General features: G+C 35.5%; 1 protein-coding gene across 2 annotated transcripts in view; it reads left to right on the top strand.

Moving 5' to 3' along the window:
• Positions 1-22,500, top strand: part of LOC137642150 (glutamate-gated chloride channel-like) — a 181,444-nt gene that overhangs the window by 135,277 nt on the left and 23,667 nt on the right. For both annotated transcript variants that reach the window (XM_068374691.1, XM_068374690.1), the window contains exon 2: positions 8,041-8,126. In XM_068374691.1, coding sequence (XP_068230792.1) covers positions 8,095-8,126 — 32 coding nt within the window. In that variant the 5' untranslated portion in view covers positions 8,041-8,094. The remainder of the gene's footprint in view (positions 1-8,040; positions 8,127-22,500) is intronic.

Consider the following 22,500-nt stretch of genomic DNA (forward strand, 5'->3'; position numbering starts at 1 on the left):
CATCCACTATTATTATTATTATTATTATTATTATTATTATTATTATTATTATTATTACTTGCTAAGCTACAACCCTAGTTGGAAAAGCAAGATACTATAAGCCCAAGCACAAGATTCTTGCATATGGTAGAGTGAAGTATTGACACCCACAATTCTAACGCTCTTGTTTAGATGGCTTAGCACGTTCGTTGCTCTCCCTCGTCCTAATAACAAACCATTTTTGCCAATAGGTTCTCTATGGGGTTGAGGTCGCACCCCTTTGGTGGCCAGTTTATTACCTGGATTTCTGGGTGATGCTCTAACCAAACTCTAACTACTGTGTTGGTATGGATGGTGCTATTATCGTACACTAGAACGATTGGGTGTGGATTGGGAATAGCCATGGCTATCACTGTATGCAGGAGGACATCCGCATAATCATTGCCAGTGAACCTTCCAAATAATCATACAACCCCACAAATTAATACGAACTCTTCCACTCTTACCTCTCTTCCGAATATTTGTCTCATCATAGCAGGTATTCTGTCACCTCTAGCAAGGCCTTGTTCGTGCTTCCACTAATGTAAAATATTTCTAATCTGTAAAGATGACATTTTTCCAAAAGGAGTGATCAACGTGGAGATATTATAGAGGAAATCCAAGGCGATATTCCTAGTGTTTTTATGTAATTTCTCTTTATTGGTCAGTATGTGATTATGAATACCATTTTCATAGAATCATTGTCTTGATTCTATGTTTCCTGAAATACTTGTTCAAATATGCTGAATTGTTTCATTCTAATTGTAGATATTCTATCCAAGGAAAATGAGTTGCTATTGGACTCAAGAATTGGGTATACCCTGAAATTAAGTTTTTTCAGTTAAGACAAAATTTCCCAACAACCAAATTTCATTATTTTAGAAAATAACTTTTCTGTTAGAATGTTATATCGAATAACAACAAGTGGGTCTATGCAGCGTAATCATAATTTAGATTAATTACAGAAAATATTATGATACTGATTAATCGATATTGAATTACTTTAAAACAAAATGCATCTTTCCCCGTAACAGCTCTGAAAACTTACTCTGTCATATTACTCTCCTCATGAGGTGAACCTGCTTCGTGCCCTTTGGGTACGCCGTTTACCTGAACCTGTACGCGCTGCCATACCCGATGTCGATAGTTTACCCATAAAGGACTTGATGACCAAAGCCGACGCCCTTATGGACAGCCACTTCACGACCTTCAAGACCTCCATCAACGCCTCCACTCCTGACAAAGAGTACGACTATTCAACATCAACCGAAGCTGACGTGAATGCCTTAGGACATACACACCTACCCCGTGACGTGCCAGAGCGACGACAAAGCCACCCATCACCCACCACTCGCTCGTGCCCCAACCAACAACTTCTACAGCCATTTACTGCCTCCCATCGGCCGTAGTTTTGCTATTACCACTACAGATTCGGGGCAGCCGCGAAGAAATGTGCCGAGGATTGTCAGTGGCCAAAAAACGTGTAAGTAGGCCATCGCTCGTGGCAGTGGCCTCCCATGTTTCTAATCTTTTCTTTTTACATGATGCAGGAATGGGCGTGCCATTTTTGGTAGACACGGGTGCTTGTCAATCTCTTTTGTCACGGGAACTCTTCAGGACACGACGTAGTCTGTCTACGTCTGCCGACGTTGGCCTGGTAGCTGCCAACGGATCTGCGGTACCCACCTACGGTTACGAGAACCTCACATTATTGTTTGGAAACGGTAAATTTAATTGGAAGTTTCTCGCTGCTGACGTCATATTGTCCATCCTCGATGCGGATTTCCTCTCTCATTTCCACCTGGTCAATGTCCCCCACCGACGATTGGTCAACGCAGACTCGTACTTGTCGACACCTCTTCAACCCGCCCCCTCTAACCTCGCTCTCCACATTAGCGCACCCACGGATGCCTACGCCCACCTCCTCACGTCGTACCCGGAAGTTTTCCGTCCAGAACTTCGCCAAACACCCACGGCTCCTGCCAAGCACGGTATTTATCACCATATCAAGACAACCAGACCCCAAGTCTTCGCAAAATTCGGACGTCTGGCACCAAAACGATTGGCAGCCACCAAACAGACGTTCGCCGAAATGGAGGAAATGGGCCTTAACACCCTTACACATTGTTCTGAAGAAAGACGGCTCCCTCCGTCCATGCGTGGATTACAGGCACCTGAACATGCAAACCGAACTGAATCACTAGCCCCTCCCAAACATTGCCGACGTAACCTCCTACCTGCACAAAGCTAAGGTTTTCTCCACACTCGACCTCCTGAAGGGGTATTATCTGGTGCCTATGAACCCACAAGACATCCTCAAGACTGCCATCACCACTCCGTTTGGTACATACACCTTCAATTACTCCTGTTTTGGCCTTCGTATTGCTGGGGCTACTTTCCAACGTCTCATGGATGGCATCTTAGGGGACCTCCCCTTCTGTGTATGTTATGTGGACGACATAATGTGTTCTCTTCCTCAAAAGAGGAACACTTCCGTCACCTGCGTATCGTGCTCGACCGGCTGCAACAAAATGGCCTTGTAGTCCGGTATGACAAGTGTACCTTAGGGCACCGCATCACTCCTGAAGGAGTCCATCCCCTCTCTGAGAAGGTAGCAGCCGTTCAGAACTTCCCCCCGCCCTCGACCGTCAAAGCTCTGCAGGAATTCTTGGGCATGATCAACTATTATCACCGTTTTCTGCCAGCCATTGCTGCCACTCTTGCTCCCCTCTATGCCTCCCTCAAGGGCAAGCCAAAGGACCTGAAGTGGGGTCCCCTTCAAGAAGCGGCCTTCTGCAATGCAAAGAAGGCCCCATCAACCGCTGCAGCTCTTACTTTTCCTATCCCACATGCCCCTCTCCTTCTCTCCACCAATGACAGCAACATCGCTATTGGTGTAGTACTCGAACAGGTGGGCAACGGCTCTCCCCGCCCATTGGCCTTCTTCAGCATAAAACTGTACAAGGCAGAACTGGGTTATTCTACCTTCGATCGCGAATTGCTGGCAGTTGCACTTGGCTGTCCATCACTTTCGCCATTTCTTAGAAGGTACGCCCTTCGTCATTCGCACACACCACATGCCTCTGGTGCACGCCTTCACTCAACAGTCTGACGCCTGGTCCGCCCGTCAATGCCGACATCTCTCGACCGTGGCTGAATACAATTGCACTCTTCAACACGTCCCTGGGAAAATGAATCCCGTTGCCACTGCCCTGTCAAGAAACATATTGGCTGCCGTTCAACTGGGATTGAATTACAACGCCTTGACTGAAGCCCAACGACAGGATCCAGAGTATCAAGCATGTAGGACATCCTGCACATCCCTCCGTTGGAAAGACATCCCCCTTGACAACTCCAACACCACCCTCCTCTGTGATGTCAGTACTGGTAGACCGCGACCTTGGATTCCTGCTCCCATGCGCCGACAGGTATTTGATTTCATTCACTGCCTTTCACATCCATCGTGCCGTTCTGCTGTACAGCTGCTGAAGACGAAGTTCATTTGGCACGGCCTTTCTAAGGATGCTAAGGATTGGGTCCGCGCCTGTAATTCTTGCCAAACTTCCAAAGTACATTGACACACAGATTCAGGAGTGGGCACCTTTCCTCAACCTCAGCGTCGTTTCACCCACATTCACGTCGACGTTGTAGGCCCCCTACCCCCATCACAAGGACATCGTTACCTGTTTACCGTCATCGACCGCTCCACTCGTTGGCCGGAAGCTATTCCCATGGAAACTGCAACGTCTGCCTCATGTACATCTTCCTTACTCTCAGGATGGATTGCAAGATTTGGTATCCCTGAGCATATTACTTCTGACAGGGGTACCACTTTCACCTCTTAATTGTGGACATCATTAGCAAATATCCTGGGCATCACCCTACATCAGACAACTGCCTACAACCCCGCTGCCAATGGAATGGTTGGATGTTTTCATCGCACCCTCAAAGCAGCTTTGATGTCCCGCTGCAAGGATTCAACTGGTTAACTCAGCTTCCCTGGGTCCTTCTGGGACTAAGGACCACTCCTAAAGACGCCCTCGATGTCTCGGCAGCTGAAATGGTGTATGACGACCCGTTGGTTATCCCTGCCGAATTTTTTTCTTCTGCTACCTCCTCCGCCGATCTCCAGTGCATACGTCACATTGTGGGAAAATTTACTCTATGCCGCCAGACTTACAAGCCCCCAGCGAAGCATCACATACCGACAGACTTGCACTCTGCAACACATGTCTTCCTACGCAACGACACTACCAAGCTAACACCCCCTTACACGGGCCCTTTCCTTGTGATCCGACGCAGACCGAAAGCATTCCTACTAAACATTCGTGGCAAAGAAGACTGGGTCTCCATTGATCGTCTAAAACCTGCTTATCTCCTGCCAGATGACTCGCCTACAGTTCCCCTCTCTAGATCAGGGCACCCTATTTAACATATACAGTATGTCATTTTTAAGGGGAGAGCCATGTACCAACCTTGTGTCACACGATCGTACATAGTAACGACATTTCATTTTTTGTATATATCATGCTTGTATCTTTGCTCTCCCCCCGCACTGATAGGAACCTGAAATAACATGTCTGTTTTTCTCACCATTAACTGTTATCCGGTGAACTTGTCGGTTGAAAATGAAATTCCCTGTTATGTTTTGTATGCCCTTTTTGCCTGGAGTTTATGCATATATAAACGAATGTTCTGTACTAAAATTTACTCAGTTGCTTTCATCCTGCCTTTAAGTCACAACCTTCTCTCGGCCTGTCAAAAGACTATATAGAAACAAGAAAAATCTCGTTACTATGTGCAATCGTGTGACACACGGTAGGTACATCTCCCACGAGAATTATGAAACCTCCCGTAGTTTCTTTCTTATGTAAGGAGATCCCTCTGATCATGTTATGTCCACTTTCTTCGCCAAGTTTTCTGCCCTTTCATGCCTCTACACAAGGATGTTTGCTGGTATGCAGACATAATTTACCTGCTTGATTTCCATGAATTAATAAAGATATTCATTCGAGGACTGTTTACCAATAGATCTTCGTTACTAAACTTTAACATATTTGTAGCGTATTCCCAAAATCTATAGAATTGCAAAGGCTCTCAGAATGGTCTGACATCTTCAGTGCCATCAAGATGGTACAAAGTTTAGCGGTGATTATCAAAGAGCACGATGATGCTCCAGAAGTCCCGTTATTCTTTAGAATTCTTATTCCAAATAAATGTGAATAAGATCAATTTGCCTCAAGGTTGCCTGTACGGGTGAAAGTAGAGTACCAATATGTTTTATATAGGTACTCTAGGTGACAGTACACGACTGTTGAAAGGTAGATACTTGTAGTCGAAGGAGTGCCATTAGATTTTGTGCCTGATCACGAGAGACTTGTGAAGGAGACCAAGTAAAGGCTTCCATTGGCGAAATTGAAAGTACAAAAGAGGTTATCTATAATTTCTTTATCGTAGCAATTGTCCCGAGTAAAGTTCTTATTTCCTGATTTATTCATTGCGTGATACTACCATCTTTTTTTCAGGAGATTTTTGTGAATTTCCTTTTTTTTTAGAAATTTTCTTCATAAATTATCATCAGGTCAAAAAGTCGTTAAAAAACTAAACTTTCTTGAAAATTGATCGATATCTTTGTGAAAACATAACATATCAGAGTGAGACATTGAATCGTGAATCAAAGAATGAAGATATTTTATGGGAATAATTAATAGGTTTAAGGAAAAGGAAAGACCAAGAATATTCTATGCTGATTATAATATTATGTTGAACATTGGGTAATTTATTTCATCTTGTTAGCAAGAGAAATTGTAATGGTTTTATTCTCTTCTACGTCAGTAGGTAACCCACAGTTGTCCATTGTCGTGGATATTAGTAATTTTTTAATAATAGAGCCCTATCGCAATGCACTAAAAACTTCTGAATATAAATTACCTCCTGACTGAATCCTATCACTAAACAAAGGAGAAGGGAGCAACTAGTAAGAGCAAGAACATGAGTAAAATATCCACAAAAAAGAAATAGTAATACCAATTACTGAGGAAAACTATATTAACTGTAGATGCGTTTTCATATGAAAAGAAAGAAAAAGAAAAGGCACCTTGACACATGATTTATTGGCTGACCTGACGGAAACAGTCAGAGGACTTCCATCTCCAGTAAAATCTAACTCATTGCAGAATTTATCTTTAAATATAAGTACCAAGGGCTAAGGCTCTCTCTCTCTCTCTCTCTCTCTCTCTCTCTCTCTCTCTCTCTCTCTCTCTCTCTCTCTCTCTGCACATGGAAATACGCCTGAAAACCAGTTAATTTTCTTTAGTTCAATTTTCTTATCTATGATTGGAAGTTAAAGTATGTGGTAAACACCATTGTTTAGTTTTCTCTGGGTTACCCATTGCTAGGAGATACCACTTTTTGTTATTATAAATATGAATATCTATCTACAGTTTATTTTACTCATATTTAATTAATTTATGCTGATTTTTTGTTACTGCAAACAAATTTTAGTTACCCATTTTCATTTCTTTGCTGCACAGAATGTAGGTTGAGAGACATTTCAATATATAACTAATACTCCGCTTGAGTTATAAGTGTATGATAGGTTAAATCAATAAGCAACCTAGGAGTACGAAAGTAGTGGAATGGGTCGTGGTCGAGACCCATTTCAACGGTACTAAAAAATTCAGAAATATCATTGTCAATAACAACTGGAGACCCGTACAAGCAGTTAATTCGATCTTAATGCTATATATAGCACCATTGCTTTATTGCATGCGTTATCCAATATGGATATATCCCAGAAGCGTTGGAGTTGCCAAGTTATAATTTACTAATAGTTTCTACGAAGTCCGCAAGGAATGAATATTAATTTGCCTGTTGAATTATGAATGCTTTCGTTCGTGAACAACGACCCTTTGGCCAAGAGACTGCCGAATGAGATTTTACCGAATACACATTTGGATGAATGAATGTATGTCCTTTTTCGTTTTCCTATTCTTTTTATTTCATATTTTCTACGTTGCTTGGTAATTTCTTTATTTATAATGTTGATGATTATATCTATTGATTCTTTTACAATGCTGTTTGCTATCATTGCAAATAATTTGTCAACTATGAATTATACAAATCCATTGTAACACAGAAAGATCTTTGTTGAACATAAATTAAAGTATGAAACACATAGGTGATTACTTCTCCTCTTCTAGAATAACCCTGCTTTCTCTTACAAAACTACCCACCCACCAACACACACCAACTCCATATCCTTCCTCATTCTCCACTCATGATTTAAAAGAATGATATTTCAATAACATGTGATTCAGGCCCAATACTTATTTAAAGACAATCGTTTGTTAAGTCACGTGTTTTCGGCAAAATGTCCTTTAGGTCAAATGTCGGTTCGTTGGACATTTCATTCGGAGTAATATTCGTTTAGTGAAATATACTGTATATTTGCCAATGTCAGTCAACCATCTAACCGAGAACCGCCAGTTTGCCGTCAGCTGTTCATATCACTAAAATTTTCAAATTACGGTAAAATATATCTATCATAAAAAAAAACTTTCCTAAATATCAAGGTATTTTCAAATGGATACAGAACTTACTTCAAAATAATTGCATATTTTATCTGGGCTTTCTCCTTTTATGAAACATGGTTGATACCAGTGAGGTTTTTTATCGAAAATAGTAATCTAAGTGATTATAAACTGTTACAGAATTAAATCAACCTACAAATTAAGTCATATCAACAGCAAGTGACTTTGCAAACTTTGATTTTTGCTTTTTCCGGTTTTTCTCAAATTTTCTACCTAAAAACCCCAAAAGGAAAATTGGCAGTTTCCTCTGAGTTAACCCCCAGATTTTGCTTTCTCCCTCTCCATATCACATCTTGGCTAAATAGCTGCATTTTGTATCAAATGAAATTAGGGTCCCAGAGTTTTTGTTGACAATTCACGTGAAAAATTAAGAAACTTCATCTTAAACTTAATCTTTTTATCTTAAACTTATCTTAATCCTCTGTTACAGGCTCTAGCTCTCCACCGCTCAAATGGCCGACGAGGAGACCTAAGCCGTAAAAAAATGTTACTTCTTCGGATTCTCACTTCCCTATTGTAAGTATTCCACAAACAGGTTTAGAAACTTTGAGTATTTATTTCAGTGTAATGATTTCTTTTGTAGTAACAACGAGATAAGGAAATTCAAAAGGCTGCAAAAACAGTTATGTTTTACACATTAGGAACCAATCGTATATTCCTCTGAAATCACTAGAATTGGAAAGTGTGAATGTTTCTAAAGGTCAACTAAATCTTGCAAAATATGTAAATGATAATAACTGAATATAGCATTGTTGAATGTGTTACTTTTGATAACTAAGTTTCCCTAAAGAAGGAAAAAGAAGCAAAAATAAAAAGTCAAGGAAAAAGATACTCTTCAGATTAAATTGATAAAATCAACAGCAGCTAAATATTCAGTAATTGGAATACATTCAATAACAGACTCAAAAAGGCGAAAGGAAATGAACACCGATTAGTATTTCAATAACAGACACCAGGAGACTAAAGGAATTGTAAAGCATTTATCAACTAGAATAAACTCAATAATAAACACCGATCACAAAAGAAAATGAAGACTAATTGGCAGTTGAAATACAAAAAAATAGTAAACACCAAAAGACGAAATGAAGACCTGTTAGTAATTGGAATATATTCAATAATAGACAGTAAAAGAAGAAAAGAAATGAAAGCAAATTAATAACTAGAATACACTCAATAACAGACACCAAAAGGCGAAAGGAAATCAAAACATATTTGTAATTGAAATACACTCAATATTAGACACAAAAAGACGAAAGAAAATGGAAACCTATTAGTAATTGGAATACACTTAATAATACACAATAAAACATGAAAGGAAATTAAAACACATTAGTAATTGGAATGAACTTAATATTAGACACACAAAAGATGAAAGGAAATGGAAACCAATTAGTAATTGGAATACACTTAATAATAGACGAAAAACTCGAAAGGAAATGAAAACCCATGATTAATTGGAATACACATAATAATAGACAACAAAAAACGAAAGCAAATGAAAACATATTAGTAATTGGAATACACTTAATAATAGACACTAAAAGACGAAAATAAATGAACACTATTAGTAATTGGAATACACATGATATTAGACACCAAATGACGAAAGGAAATGGAAACCCATCAGTACTTGCTATACACTCAATGATAGACACCAAAAGAGAAAAGGAAGTGAAAACCGATTAGTAAATGAAATACACATAATAGTAAACACCAAAAGACAAAAGGATATTAAAACCCATTAGTAACTGGAATAGACACCAAAAGACGAAAGGAAATAAAAAAAAAATAGTAATTAGAATACAATTGATAAGAGACACCAAAAGACGAAAGGAAATTAAATCCAATTAGTAATTGGAATACACTTAAAACTAGACACCAAAGGTTAAAGGGAATAAAACCAATTAGTAATGGAAATACACTTAATATTAGACACCAAAGATGAGGGAAATGAAAACCCATTAGTAATTGGAATATACTTAGTAATAGACACTAAAAGACAAAAGGAAATGAAAACAAATTTGTAATTGAAATACACTTAATAGACAGCAAAAGACGAAAGGAAATGTAAACTAATTTTTAATTGGAATACACTTATTATTAGACACCAAAAGACGAAAGGAATTGGAAACCCATTAGTAAATGGAATACACTCAATAATAGACACCAAAAGACGAAAAGAAATTGTAACCAATTAGTAAATGGAATACACTCAATAATAGACACTATAATATGAAATGAAATGAAAATCCATTAGTAACTGGAACAGGTTCAATAATAGACAATAAAAGATGAAAGTAGATAAAACCCATTAGTAATAGGATATCATCAATAATAGACACCAAATAACGAAAAGAAATGAAAGCCCATCAGCAACTTGAACACGCTCACTAATAGACACCAAAATATGAAAGTAATAAAAAAAACCACTAGTAATTGTAATATCCTCAATAATAGACACCAAAATACGAAAGACAATGAAAATCCATTATTAACTTGAATATCCTCAATAATAGACACCAAATGACAAGAGGAAATGAAAACACAGTACTAACTGGTACACGCTCTATAATAGACACAAAGAATGAAAGTAAATAAAATCCCTTTAGAAATGGGAATATCCTTGATAATAGACACAAAATGTAACATTCTCGATAATAGACATCAAATTATGAAAGCAAATATAAACTCAATAATAATACCAAATGACGAACGGAAATGAAAACCCATTGCTAACTGGTAAATGCTCAATAATAGACATGAAAATATGAAAGTAAATAAAAACCAATTAGTAGTAGAAATATCCTCAATGATAGACACCAAATGACGAAAACAATTGAAGACCCATTAATAACTGGAACACCCTTAATATTAGACACCAAAAGATGAAAGGGAATGAAACCCCATTAGTAACTGAAACACGCTCAATAATACACACCAAAAGATAAAAGAAAATTAAAACCCATTAGTAACTGGAATGCACTCAATAATAGACACCAAAATATGAAAGTAAATGAAAACCTGTTAGTAGCTGGGTTACACTCCATAATAGACACCAAAGGATGAAAGGAAATTAAAACTCATTAGTAACAGGAGGATACTCAATGATACACACCAAAAGACGAAAGGAAATGAAAACCCATTACTAACTGGAACACGCTCAATAATAGACACCAAAAGATGAATGGGAATGAAGACTCATTAATATCTGGAACACATTCAATAATACACACCAAAGGACAAAAAGGATATGAAAACCCATTACTAACGAGAGCACCCAAAATAATAGACACAAAAAGATGAAAGTTAATGAAAACCCATTAGTAACTGTATTACTCTCAATAATAGACACCAAAGATGAAAGGGAATGAAACTCATTAGTAACAAGAACACTCAATAATAGACACCAAAAGACAAAAGAAAATGAAAACCTATTAATAACTGGCGTACACTCAATAATGGACATCAAAAGATGAAAAGAAATGAAAACCCCTTAGTAAGAGAAACATACTCAATAACTGATACTGAAAGATGAAAGTGAATGAAATCCCAATAGTAACTGGAACACACTCAATAATAGTCACCAACAGACGTAAGGAAATAAGAACCCAATTAGTAAACACCAAAAGACGAATGGAAAGGAAAACTAACTAGTAAATGGAACAGACTCACCAAAAGACACCAAATGATGAAAGGAAATGAAAACCATTAGTTACTGGAAGACGAAAGAAAAGGAAAACTCATTAGTAAATGGAATACACTCAATAATGGCCACCACAGGACGAGAGGAAATGGAAACCCATTTGTAATTGGAACGAACTCAATAACAGACACCAAATGACGAAAGGAAATTAGAACCCATTAATAACTGGAACACGCTTTGTAATAGACACCAAAAGAAGATAGGAAATGGACTCTGATTAATAATTGGAACACACTCAATAATAGACACCAAAAGACTAAAGGATATGTAAACCCACTAGTTACTGGATCACAGAGAATAATAGACACCAAAAGACGGTAGGAAATGAAAACACATTAGTAACTGGAACACGGTCTATGAGACAGCAAAGGACGGAAAGATATGAAAACCCACTAAAAACTGGAACAAGCGCAAAAATATATACCAAAAGACAAAAAGAAATGAAAACCTATTATCAATTGGAACACAATAATAAACACCAAAAGACAAAAGGAAATGAAAACCCACTAACAACTGGAACACACGCAAAAAATATATACCAAAAGACAGGAATTGAAGCCCATCATTAATTGGATCACAATAATAGACACCAAAAGACGGGAGGAAATGAAAAAAACATAGGTAACTGGAATACACTGAATACTAAACACAAAAAGATGAAAGCAAAATGAAACACATTAGTTACTGGAATACACTCAAATATAAACACCAAAAGATGAAAGTAAATGAACACCAATTAATAATTGGAATATCCTCAACAATAGACACCAAATGACGTTCCATTACTAACTGCAACACTCTCAATATTACACACCAAAAGGTGAAAGTAAATGAAAACCCATTAGTAGGAAATAAATTGTCAAGGGCACCAGCCACCCATTGAGATACTACCGCTAGAGTTAATATTGTCCTTTTACTGGCCAGACAGTACTACATTGGATCCTTATTTCTGGTTACAGTTCACTTTATTTTGCCTACACATACACCGAATAGTATGTTGTATTCTTACAGATTCTCCTCTGTCCTCATATACCTAACAACACTGAGATTACCAAATAAATCTTCTTCGCCCAAGGGGTTAACTACTGCACTCTAATTGTTCAGTGGCTACTTTCCTCTTGGTAAGGGTAGAAGAGACTCTTTAGCTATAGTAAGCAGATCTTTTAGGAGGACACTCCAAAATCGAATCATGGTCTTCCACTGCCTTGGGTTAGAGTTCTCTTGCTTGAGGGTAGTCCTACATTCAGGCACACTATTCTATCTTATTTCTCTTACTCTTGTTTTGTTAAAGTTTTAATAGTTTATATAGAAAACATTAATCTAAATATTGTTATTATTCTTAAAATATTCTATTTTTCCTTGTTTCATTTCTTCTCTGGGCTATTTTCCCTGTTGGGGCCCCTGGGCTTATAGCATCCTGCTTTTCCTACTAGGGTTGAAGCTTAGTAAGTAATAATAATAATAATAATAATAATAATAATAATAATAATAATAATAATAATAATAATAATAATAATAATAATAACTGGATTACACTCAATAATAGACACCAAAAGATTGAAGGGAATGAAAATAAATCAGTAACTGGATTACACTCAATAATAGACGCCAAATGATCAAAGGGAAAGAAAAACCATCAGTTACCGGAATACGCTCAATAATAGCCACTAAAAGAAGAAAGGGAATGAAAATCGATTAGTAACTGGAAATCTCTCTATAATAGACACCAAGAGATGAGAAAAAAAATAATTACATATTAGTAACTGGAAATCGCTCAATAATAGACCCCATAAGATGAAAATGAATGAAAGCCTATTAGAAACTACAACTCTCACTAATTGACACCAAAATATGAAAAGAAATAAAAACCCATTAGTGATTGGAATACACTCAATAAAAGATGAAAAATAAGAAATAAAATAAAAACCCTATGATAAATGGAATACACTCAATAATATACGACTAAACACAAAAGAAAAAGAAAACCCATTAATAACTGGCATACACTCAATAATAGACATCAAAACTAAAAAAAAAAAAAAAAAAAAAAAAAAAAAAAAAAAAACGTAGGATCAGAAACACACATAATAACAGGCACTAAAAGATGAAAGTGAATGAAAATCCATTAGTAATTGGAATACTCTCAATAATAGACACCAAAGGCCGAAAGGAAACGAAAACTTATTAGTAACTAGAATACATGCAATAACACAACAAATGACGAAAGGAAAAGAAAATACATTAGTAACTTGAATACACTCAATAATAAAGACCAAAAAGAGAAGGGTAATGGAAACCTGATAGTAACTGGAATATATTTAATAATAGACACTAAAAGACAAAATTAAATGAAAATCCATTAGTCACTGGACCGCACTCAGTAATAGACACCAAAAGACGATTGGAAGTAAAAACCCAATATTAAATGGAACTCACTCAATAATAGACACCATAATACGAAAGAAAATGAAAACCCATTAGAAAATTTCTAATGAGTTTTTTTATCCTTTCGTCTTATGGTGTGTACTATTGGGTGTGTTCCACTTACTAGTGGGCTTCCATTTCCTTTTGTCTTTTGGTGTCTATTATTGAGCGTTTTCTAGTTATTAATGGGTTTTCATTTCCTTGCCTCATTTGGTGTCTATTACTAATGAGGTTTTTTACTAGAAGATACACCAAAGAACGAAAGAAAATGTAAACCTATTAGTAACTGGAACCCGCTCAATAAAAGACACCAAAAGAGAAAACGAAATAAAAAAAAAAAAACATTAGTAATTGGAACACGCACAATAATAGACCTCAAAAGACGAGAGGAAATGAAAAGTCATTGTTAACTAGAACACACACAATAATAGACACCAAATGAAAAAAGGAAAAAAATCTCATCAGTAATTTAGAACACACTTAGTAATAGACACCAAATGACACAAGGAAATGGAAACCCATTAATAACTAGAAAACGCTCAATAATAGACACCAATAGACAAAAGGAAATGGAAACCCACTAGTAAGTGGAACACACCCAATAGTAGAAACCAAAAGAAAAAGAGGAAATGAAAACCTATTAGTAACTGGAACACTCTCTATATAGACACCAAAAGATGAAAGGAAATGAAAACCCATTAGTAACTATAATACGCTCAATGATACACACCATAAGACGAAAGGATATAAAAACTCATTAGAAATTTGAAAGCATTCAATAATAGACACCAAAACACGAAAGGAAATGAAAACCCATTGGTAATTAGAACACGCTTATCAATGCACACAAAAATAAGAAAGGAAATGAAAACCCATTAGTAATTGGAAAATCCTCAATAATAGAAATCAAAAGACGAAAGAATATGAAAACCTATTGGTAATTGGAAAATCATCAACAATATACACCAAGATATGAAAGGAAATGAGAACCCATTATTTCTTGGAATATTCTCAATAACATACACCAAAACACAAATGGAAATGAAAACTCATTAGTAACTGGAACACACTCAATAATAGACACCAATAAAAAGAAAGGAAATGAAACCCCATTAGTAACTAGAACATACACAATGATAGACACCAAAAGGTGGAAGGAAATGAAAACCCTTGACTAACTGGAATATCCTCAATAAAAGACTACAAAAGACGTAAGGATATGAAAACCCATTAGTAACTGGTATATCCTCAATAATAGACACCAAAAGACGAAAGGAAATGGAAACTCATTAGTAATTGGTATATCCTCAAACCCCATTAGAAACTGGAACGCACTCAATAATAACCATAAAAAGACGAAAGGAAAAAAAACATTAGTAATTGAAACACACTCAATTGTAGACATCAAAAGACAAAATGAAATGAAAACCAATTATTAATTGGAACACACTCAATAATAGACACCAAAAGACTTGAAAGAAATGAAAACCAATAACTTACTAGAACACGCTCAATAGTAGACACAAAAAGATGAAAGTGAACGTAACCCCATTAGTAACTGGAACACAGACAATAATAAACACCATAATACAAAAGGAAATGAAAACCCATTAGTAGTTGGAACACGCTTGATAATAGACGCCAAAAAACAAAAGGAAATGAAAACCCACTACTAGATGGAACACACACAATAGATACCAAACGCAAGAATGAAATGGAAACACACTAGTGACCAGAACACACTCAATAATAGACACAAAGAAAAAGGATATGAAAACCCACTAGTAAATATAATACATACAATAATAGACATCAAAAGACGGAAGGATCTGAAAACCCATTAGTTAGTGAGTTATACTCAATAATGGACACCAAAAGACAAAAGTAAGTGAAAACCCATTAGTAACTGGAACACTCTCAATAAAACACACCAAATGATGCAAGGAAATTAAAACAAATTAGTAACTGGAAATCACTTAATAATAGACACCGAAAGATGAAAGTAAATGGAAACCAATCAGTAACTCGAACACACTAATTGACAGCAAAAGATAGAAGGAAATAAAAATCCATTTGTAACTGGAATACACTCAATAATAGACCCTAAAGACCAAAGAAAATAAAAAAACACATAATGAATTGGAATACACTTAATGATAAACTTCAAAATATAAAAGAAAAAGAAAACCCGTTAATAACTAAAATACATTCAATAATAGACACCAAAAGATTAAAGAGAATGAAAAATTATTAGTAACTGGAAAACACTCAATAATACACACCAAAATATGAAAGTAAATAAAAACCCATTGGTAACTTTAATTCAATAGTAACTTGAACTCAATAATAGACACCATAGGATTAAAGGGAATGAAAACCCATTAGCAAATGGAACACACGGTCAATAGTAGACACCGAAAGATGAAAGGAAATGAAAATCCATTTATAACTGGAAAACACTCAACAATACACACAAAAAGACAAACCAAAATCAAGACCTATTACTATCTAAAACACCCTCAATAATAGACACCAAAAAAAAACAAAATAAATAAAAACCCTTAGTAATTGTAAATCACTCAATAACAGACACCAAAAGATGGAAGTAAACGAAGGCCCATTAGTAACTCAAACACTCACTAATAGACACCAAAAGATGAAAGGAGATAAAAACCCATTATTAACTGACTACATTCAATATTAACCGAAAAAACAACATAAATGAAAACACATTGATAACTGGAATACACTCAATAATAAACACCAAAAGACGAAAAGAAATGAAAATCCTATAGTAACTGGAACACTCAATAAAAAAACACCAAAAGACGAATTTAAACAAAAATCCATTAGTAACTGGATTACACTAAATAAAAGATACCAAAAAAAGAAAGGGAAAGAAAACCCAATAGTAACTGGAATACTCTTAATAATAGTCAGCAAAAGACAAAATGAAATAAAAAACCATTAGTAACTGGAAAATACTGAATAAGACACCAAAAGACGAAAGAAAATAGAAACCCATTATTAACTGAAACACACTCAATGATAGACGACAAAAGACGACAGAAAATGAAAACCCATTCATAATTATAATACCCTCAATATTATACACCTGAAGATGAAAGGAAATCCAAACCCATTAGTAACTGGAACACACTCAATAATAGACACCAAAAGACGAAAGTAAAAGCAAAAACTAATAGCAATAGAAACCATGAGATGAAAGAGAATGAAAATCCATTAATGACTGGAACACACTCGATAATAGACACTAAAAGACGAAAGGGAATGAAAATCAATTAATGACTGGAAAACACACAATAATAGACACCAAAAGACGAAACAGGTTGAAAATCCATTACTGACTGGTACATAGTCAATAATCGACACCGAAAGACTAAAGAAAATGAAAATCTATTAGTAACTGGAATACACACAATAATAGACACCAAAAGACAAAAGGGAATGAAAACCCATTAGTATCCAGGACACATTCAATAATAGACACCAAAAGACGAGAAGGAATGAAAATCCATTATTGACTGGAACATAGTCAGTAATAGACACCAAAAGACTAAAGAGAATGAAAATCTATTAATAACTGGAATACACTCAATAATAGACACCAAAAGACAAAAGGGAATGAAAAACCATCAGTAACTGGAACACAGTCAATAAGAGACGCCAAAAGACGAAAAGGAATGAAAATCTGTTAGTGAATGGAACATAGTCAATAATAGACATAAAAGACTTAAGAGATTGAAAATTCTTTAGTAACTGTAACTCACTCAATTATAGACACAAAAGACGAAAGGGAATGAAAATCCATTAGTGGCTAGAACCACTCAATAATAACACACAAAAAGACGGAAGGAAATGAAAACACATTAGTGAGTGGAATACAATCAGTAATACCCATCATAAGAAAAAAAGAAATCAAAACTTATTAGTAACTAGAATGAACTCAATATTAGAAATTAAAAGACGAAAGAAATATAAAAATCATTAGTAAATGGTACACACACAATAATAGACACCAAAAGACAAAACGGAATGAAACCCCATTAGTAACTGGGACAAAGTCAATAATAGACACTGAAAGACAAAAAGGAATGAAAATCCATTATTGACTAGAACATGGTCAATAATAGACACTAAAAGACTAAAGAGAATGAAAATCTATTAGTGAAAGAAACACACTCAATAATAGACACCAAAGGGCGAAAGGTAATGAAAATCCATTAGTAACTGTGACCCAGTCAATAATAGACACCAAAAGACGAAATGGAATGAAAAAAACATTATTGACTGGAACAGAGTCAATAATAGACATTAAAACACTAATGGGAATGAAAAACTACTAGTGCTTGAAACACACTTAATAAGAGACACAAAACACGAAGGGGAATGAAAATCCATTAGTGAGTGGAACACGCTCAATAATAGACACCAAAAAACGAAAGAGAATGAAATTCCATTAGTGACTGGATCACCTTCAATATTGAACACCAAAAAACGAAAGGGAATGAAAACCCATTTGTAATTGGAACACACTCAATAATAGATACTAAAAGATGAAACGGAATGAAAAACCATTAGTGAATGGGACAGAGTCAATAATAGACATCAAAAGACGAAAAGGGAATGAAAATCCATTAGTGACTGGAACACACTCAATGATAGACACAAAAGACAAAGGGGAATGAAATTACATCAGTGACTGGAACACAATAAAAAATAGACACCAAAAGACGAAAATAAATGAAAATCCATTGGTGACTAGAACACTCAAAAATAGATACTAAAAGACGAAAGGGAATGAAAATCCATTAGTGGCTGGAACACACTCAATAGTAGACACCAAAAGACGGAAGGGAATGAAAATCCATTAGTGACTGGAACACTTTCAATAATAGGAACTGAAAGACTGAAGGGGATGAAACACACTAAATACAGTAATTGAAAATAATAGACACCAATAGACGAAGGGAATGAAAATACAATAGTGATTTGAACACACTAAAAAATAGACACTAAATCACGAAAAGGAATGAAAATCCATTAATGACTGGAACACACTCAATAATAGACACCAAAAGACGAAAGGGAATGAAAATCCATTAGTGACAGGAACACACTCAATAATACACTAAAAGACAAAAGTGAATGACAATCCATTAATGACTGGAAAACTCACAATAATAGACAGTGAAAGACTAAAGGGAATGAAAATCCATTAGTAACTGAAACACACTCAATAATAGGCACTAAAAGACGAAACGGAATGAAATTCCTTTAGTGGCTGGAACACACTAGATAATAGACACCAAAAGACGAAAGAAAATTATAATCCTTTAGTAACTGGAACAGAGTCAATAATAGACACCAAAAGACGAAAGAGAATGAAAACCCATCAGTAACTGGAACATAGTCAATAATAGACGCCAAAAGACGAAAATGAGTGAAAATCTATTAGTGATTGGAACATAGTCAATAATAGACATTGAAAGACTAATAGGAATGAAAATTGATTAGTAATTGAAACACACTCAATAATAGAAACAGAACACGAAAGGGAATGAAAATCCATTAATGACTGGAACACACTCAATAATAGACACCAAAAGACGAAATGTAATAAAAATCCACTAGTGCCTGGAACACACTCAATAATAGACACCAAAAGACAGAAGGGAATGGAAATCCATTAGTGACTGGAACACACTCAATATTAGACACTAAAAGACGAAAAGAAATGGAATTCCATTAATGACTGGAACACACTAAATAATAGACACCAAAAGACGAAGGGGATTGAAAATCCATTAGTGACTGGAACACACTCAATAATAGACACTAAAAGACGAACGCCAATGACAATCCATTAATGACTGGATCACTTTCAATAATAGACACTGAAAGATTAAAGGGAAAGAAAATCCATTAGTGACTTGAACACACTCAATAATAGGCACTAAAAGACGAAAGGGGATGAAAATCCATTATTGACTGGAACACTCTCAATAATAGACACTGAAAGACTAAATGGAAGGAAAATCCATTAGTGACTGAAACACACTCAATAATCGACACCAAAACACGAAAGGAATGAAAATCCATTAATGACTAGAACACACTCAATAATAGATACTAAAAGATGAAAAGGAATGAAAATCCATAATGACTGGAACACACTCAGTAATAGACACTAATAGAGGAAAGGGAATGAAAGTCCATTAGTTACTGGAACACTCCCAATAATAGACACTGAAAGACGAAAAGGAATGAAAAGCCATTAGTGACTGAAACACACTCAATAATAGACACCAAAAGACGAAAGGGAATGAAAATCCATTAGTTACGAGAACATTCAATAATAGACACCAAAAGATGAAAGTGAATGAAAATACATTAGTAACTAGAACACAGTCAATAATACACACTAAAAGACGGGAGCGAATGAAAATTCATTAATAACTTAAACACTCTCAATGAGACACTGAAAGACGAAAAGGAATGAAAATCCATTAGTGACTGAAACACACTCAATAATAGACACCAAAAGACGGAAGGGAATGAAAATCCATTAGTGACTGGAACACTCTTAATAATAGACACTGAAAGACGAAAAGGAATGAAAATCCATTAGTGCCTGGAGCACACTTAATAATAGACACCAAAAGACGCAAGGGGATAAAAATCCATTAGTGACTGGAACACTCTCAATAATAGATACTGAAAGACTAAAGGGAATGAAAATCTATTAGTGAATAAAACACACTCAATAGTAAACACCAAAAGACGAAAGGGAATGAAAAGCCATTAGTGACTGAAACACACATAATAATAGACACCAAAACACGAAAGGGAATGAAAATCTAATATTGACTGGAACACACTCAATAATAGACACCAAAAGAAGAAAGGGAATGAATATCCATTAGTGACTGGAACACTTCCAATAACAGACACTGAAAGACTAAAGGGAATTAAAAGCCATTAGTGACTGAAACACTCTCAATAATAGACACCATAACATGAAAGGGATTGAAAATCTATTAGTGACTGAAACACACTCAATAATAGACACCAAAAGACTAAAGGGAATGAAAATCCATTAGTTACTGGAACTCACTCAATAATAGACACTAAAACACAAAAAGGAATGAAAATCCACTAATGACTGGAACACACTCAATTGTACAAGCCAAAAGACGAAAGGGAATGAAAATCCATTAATGACTGGAACACTCTCAATAATAGACCCCAATAGAAAAAAGGTAATGAAAATCCATTAGTGACTGGAACACACTCGATAATAGACAGCAAAAGACGAAAGGGAATGAAAATCCATTAGAGACAGGAACACACTCAATAACAGATAATAAAAGACGAAAGTGAATGAAAATCCAATAATGACAGGAACACACTCAATAATAGACACCAAAAGACGAAATGGAATGAAAACCCATTAGTAACTAGGACAAAGTCAATAATAAACACCAAAAGACGAAAAGGAATGAAAATCCATAATTGACTGGAACATAGTCAATAATAGACACCAAAAGACTAAAGAGAATTAAAATCTATTAGTAACTGGAACACAGTCAATAATAGACACCAAAAGACAAGAAGGAATGAAAATCCATTAGTGACTGGATCATAGTCAATTATTGACACTAAAAGACTAATGGGAATGAAAATCCATTAGTATCTGGAACACACTCAATAACAGACACAAAAGACGAAGGGGAAGGAAAATACATCAGTGACTGGAACACACTCAATAATAGACACCAAAAGACGGAAGGGAATGAAAATTCATTAGTGACTGGAACAATCTCTGTAATAGAGACGGAAAGACTAAAGGGAATGAAAATCCATGAGTGACTGAAACACACTCAATAATAGACACCAAAAGACGAAAGGGAATGAAAATCCATTAATGATAGGAACACACTCAATAATAGACACCAAAAGACGAAAGGGAATGAAAATCTATTAGTTACTGGAACACACTCAATAATAGACACTAAAAGACGAAAGGGAATGAAAATCCATTAATGACTGGAATACTCTCAGCAATAGACACTGAAAGACTAAAGGGAATGAAAATCCATGAGTGACTGAAACACACTCAATAATAGACACCAAAAGACGAAAGGGAATGAAAATCTAATAGTGACTGGAGCACACTCAATAATAGATACTAAAAGTCGAAAGGGAATGAAAATCCATTAATGACTGGAACACACTCAATAATAGACACCAAAAGAACAAAGGCAATGAAAATCCATTAGTGACTGGAACACACTCAATAATAAACGCTAAAATACGAAAGGGAATGAAAATCTTTTAATGACTGGAACACTCTCAATAATAGACACTGAAAGACTAAAGGGAACGAAAATCCATTAGTGACTGAGACATAATAATAGACACCAAGAGACGAAAGCGAATGAAATCTATGCCAATCCCCCAGTCTGCTGCTCAATTGTTTTCCTACAACCTGGTTCAGAATCAATTGATGATGAATTTTATAATTATATGTAGAACTTATGATAAATACTTAAGTGTAACTGAACTAAAATGATATTTGACAGCTGAAACTAAAGTAAGTTTTAAGCATTTACACTTTTTTGTCCATCAGTAGGTCTACTGTGCACTGGAGATATTATATGGCTCTGACCATTAATTTATATATATAGAGGTCTTTGAAAATCTTTCAGTATTTTTGTTGGTCTGAATTGCTTAGCCTGG

Source organism: Palaemon carinicauda, chromosome 6 (assembly GCF_036898095.1).
Source record: "Palaemon carinicauda isolate YSFRI2023 chromosome 6, ASM3689809v2, whole genome shotgun sequence".
NCBI classification, from domain to species: domain Eukaryota; kingdom Metazoa; phylum Arthropoda; class Malacostraca; order Decapoda; family Palaemonidae; genus Palaemon; species Palaemon carinicauda.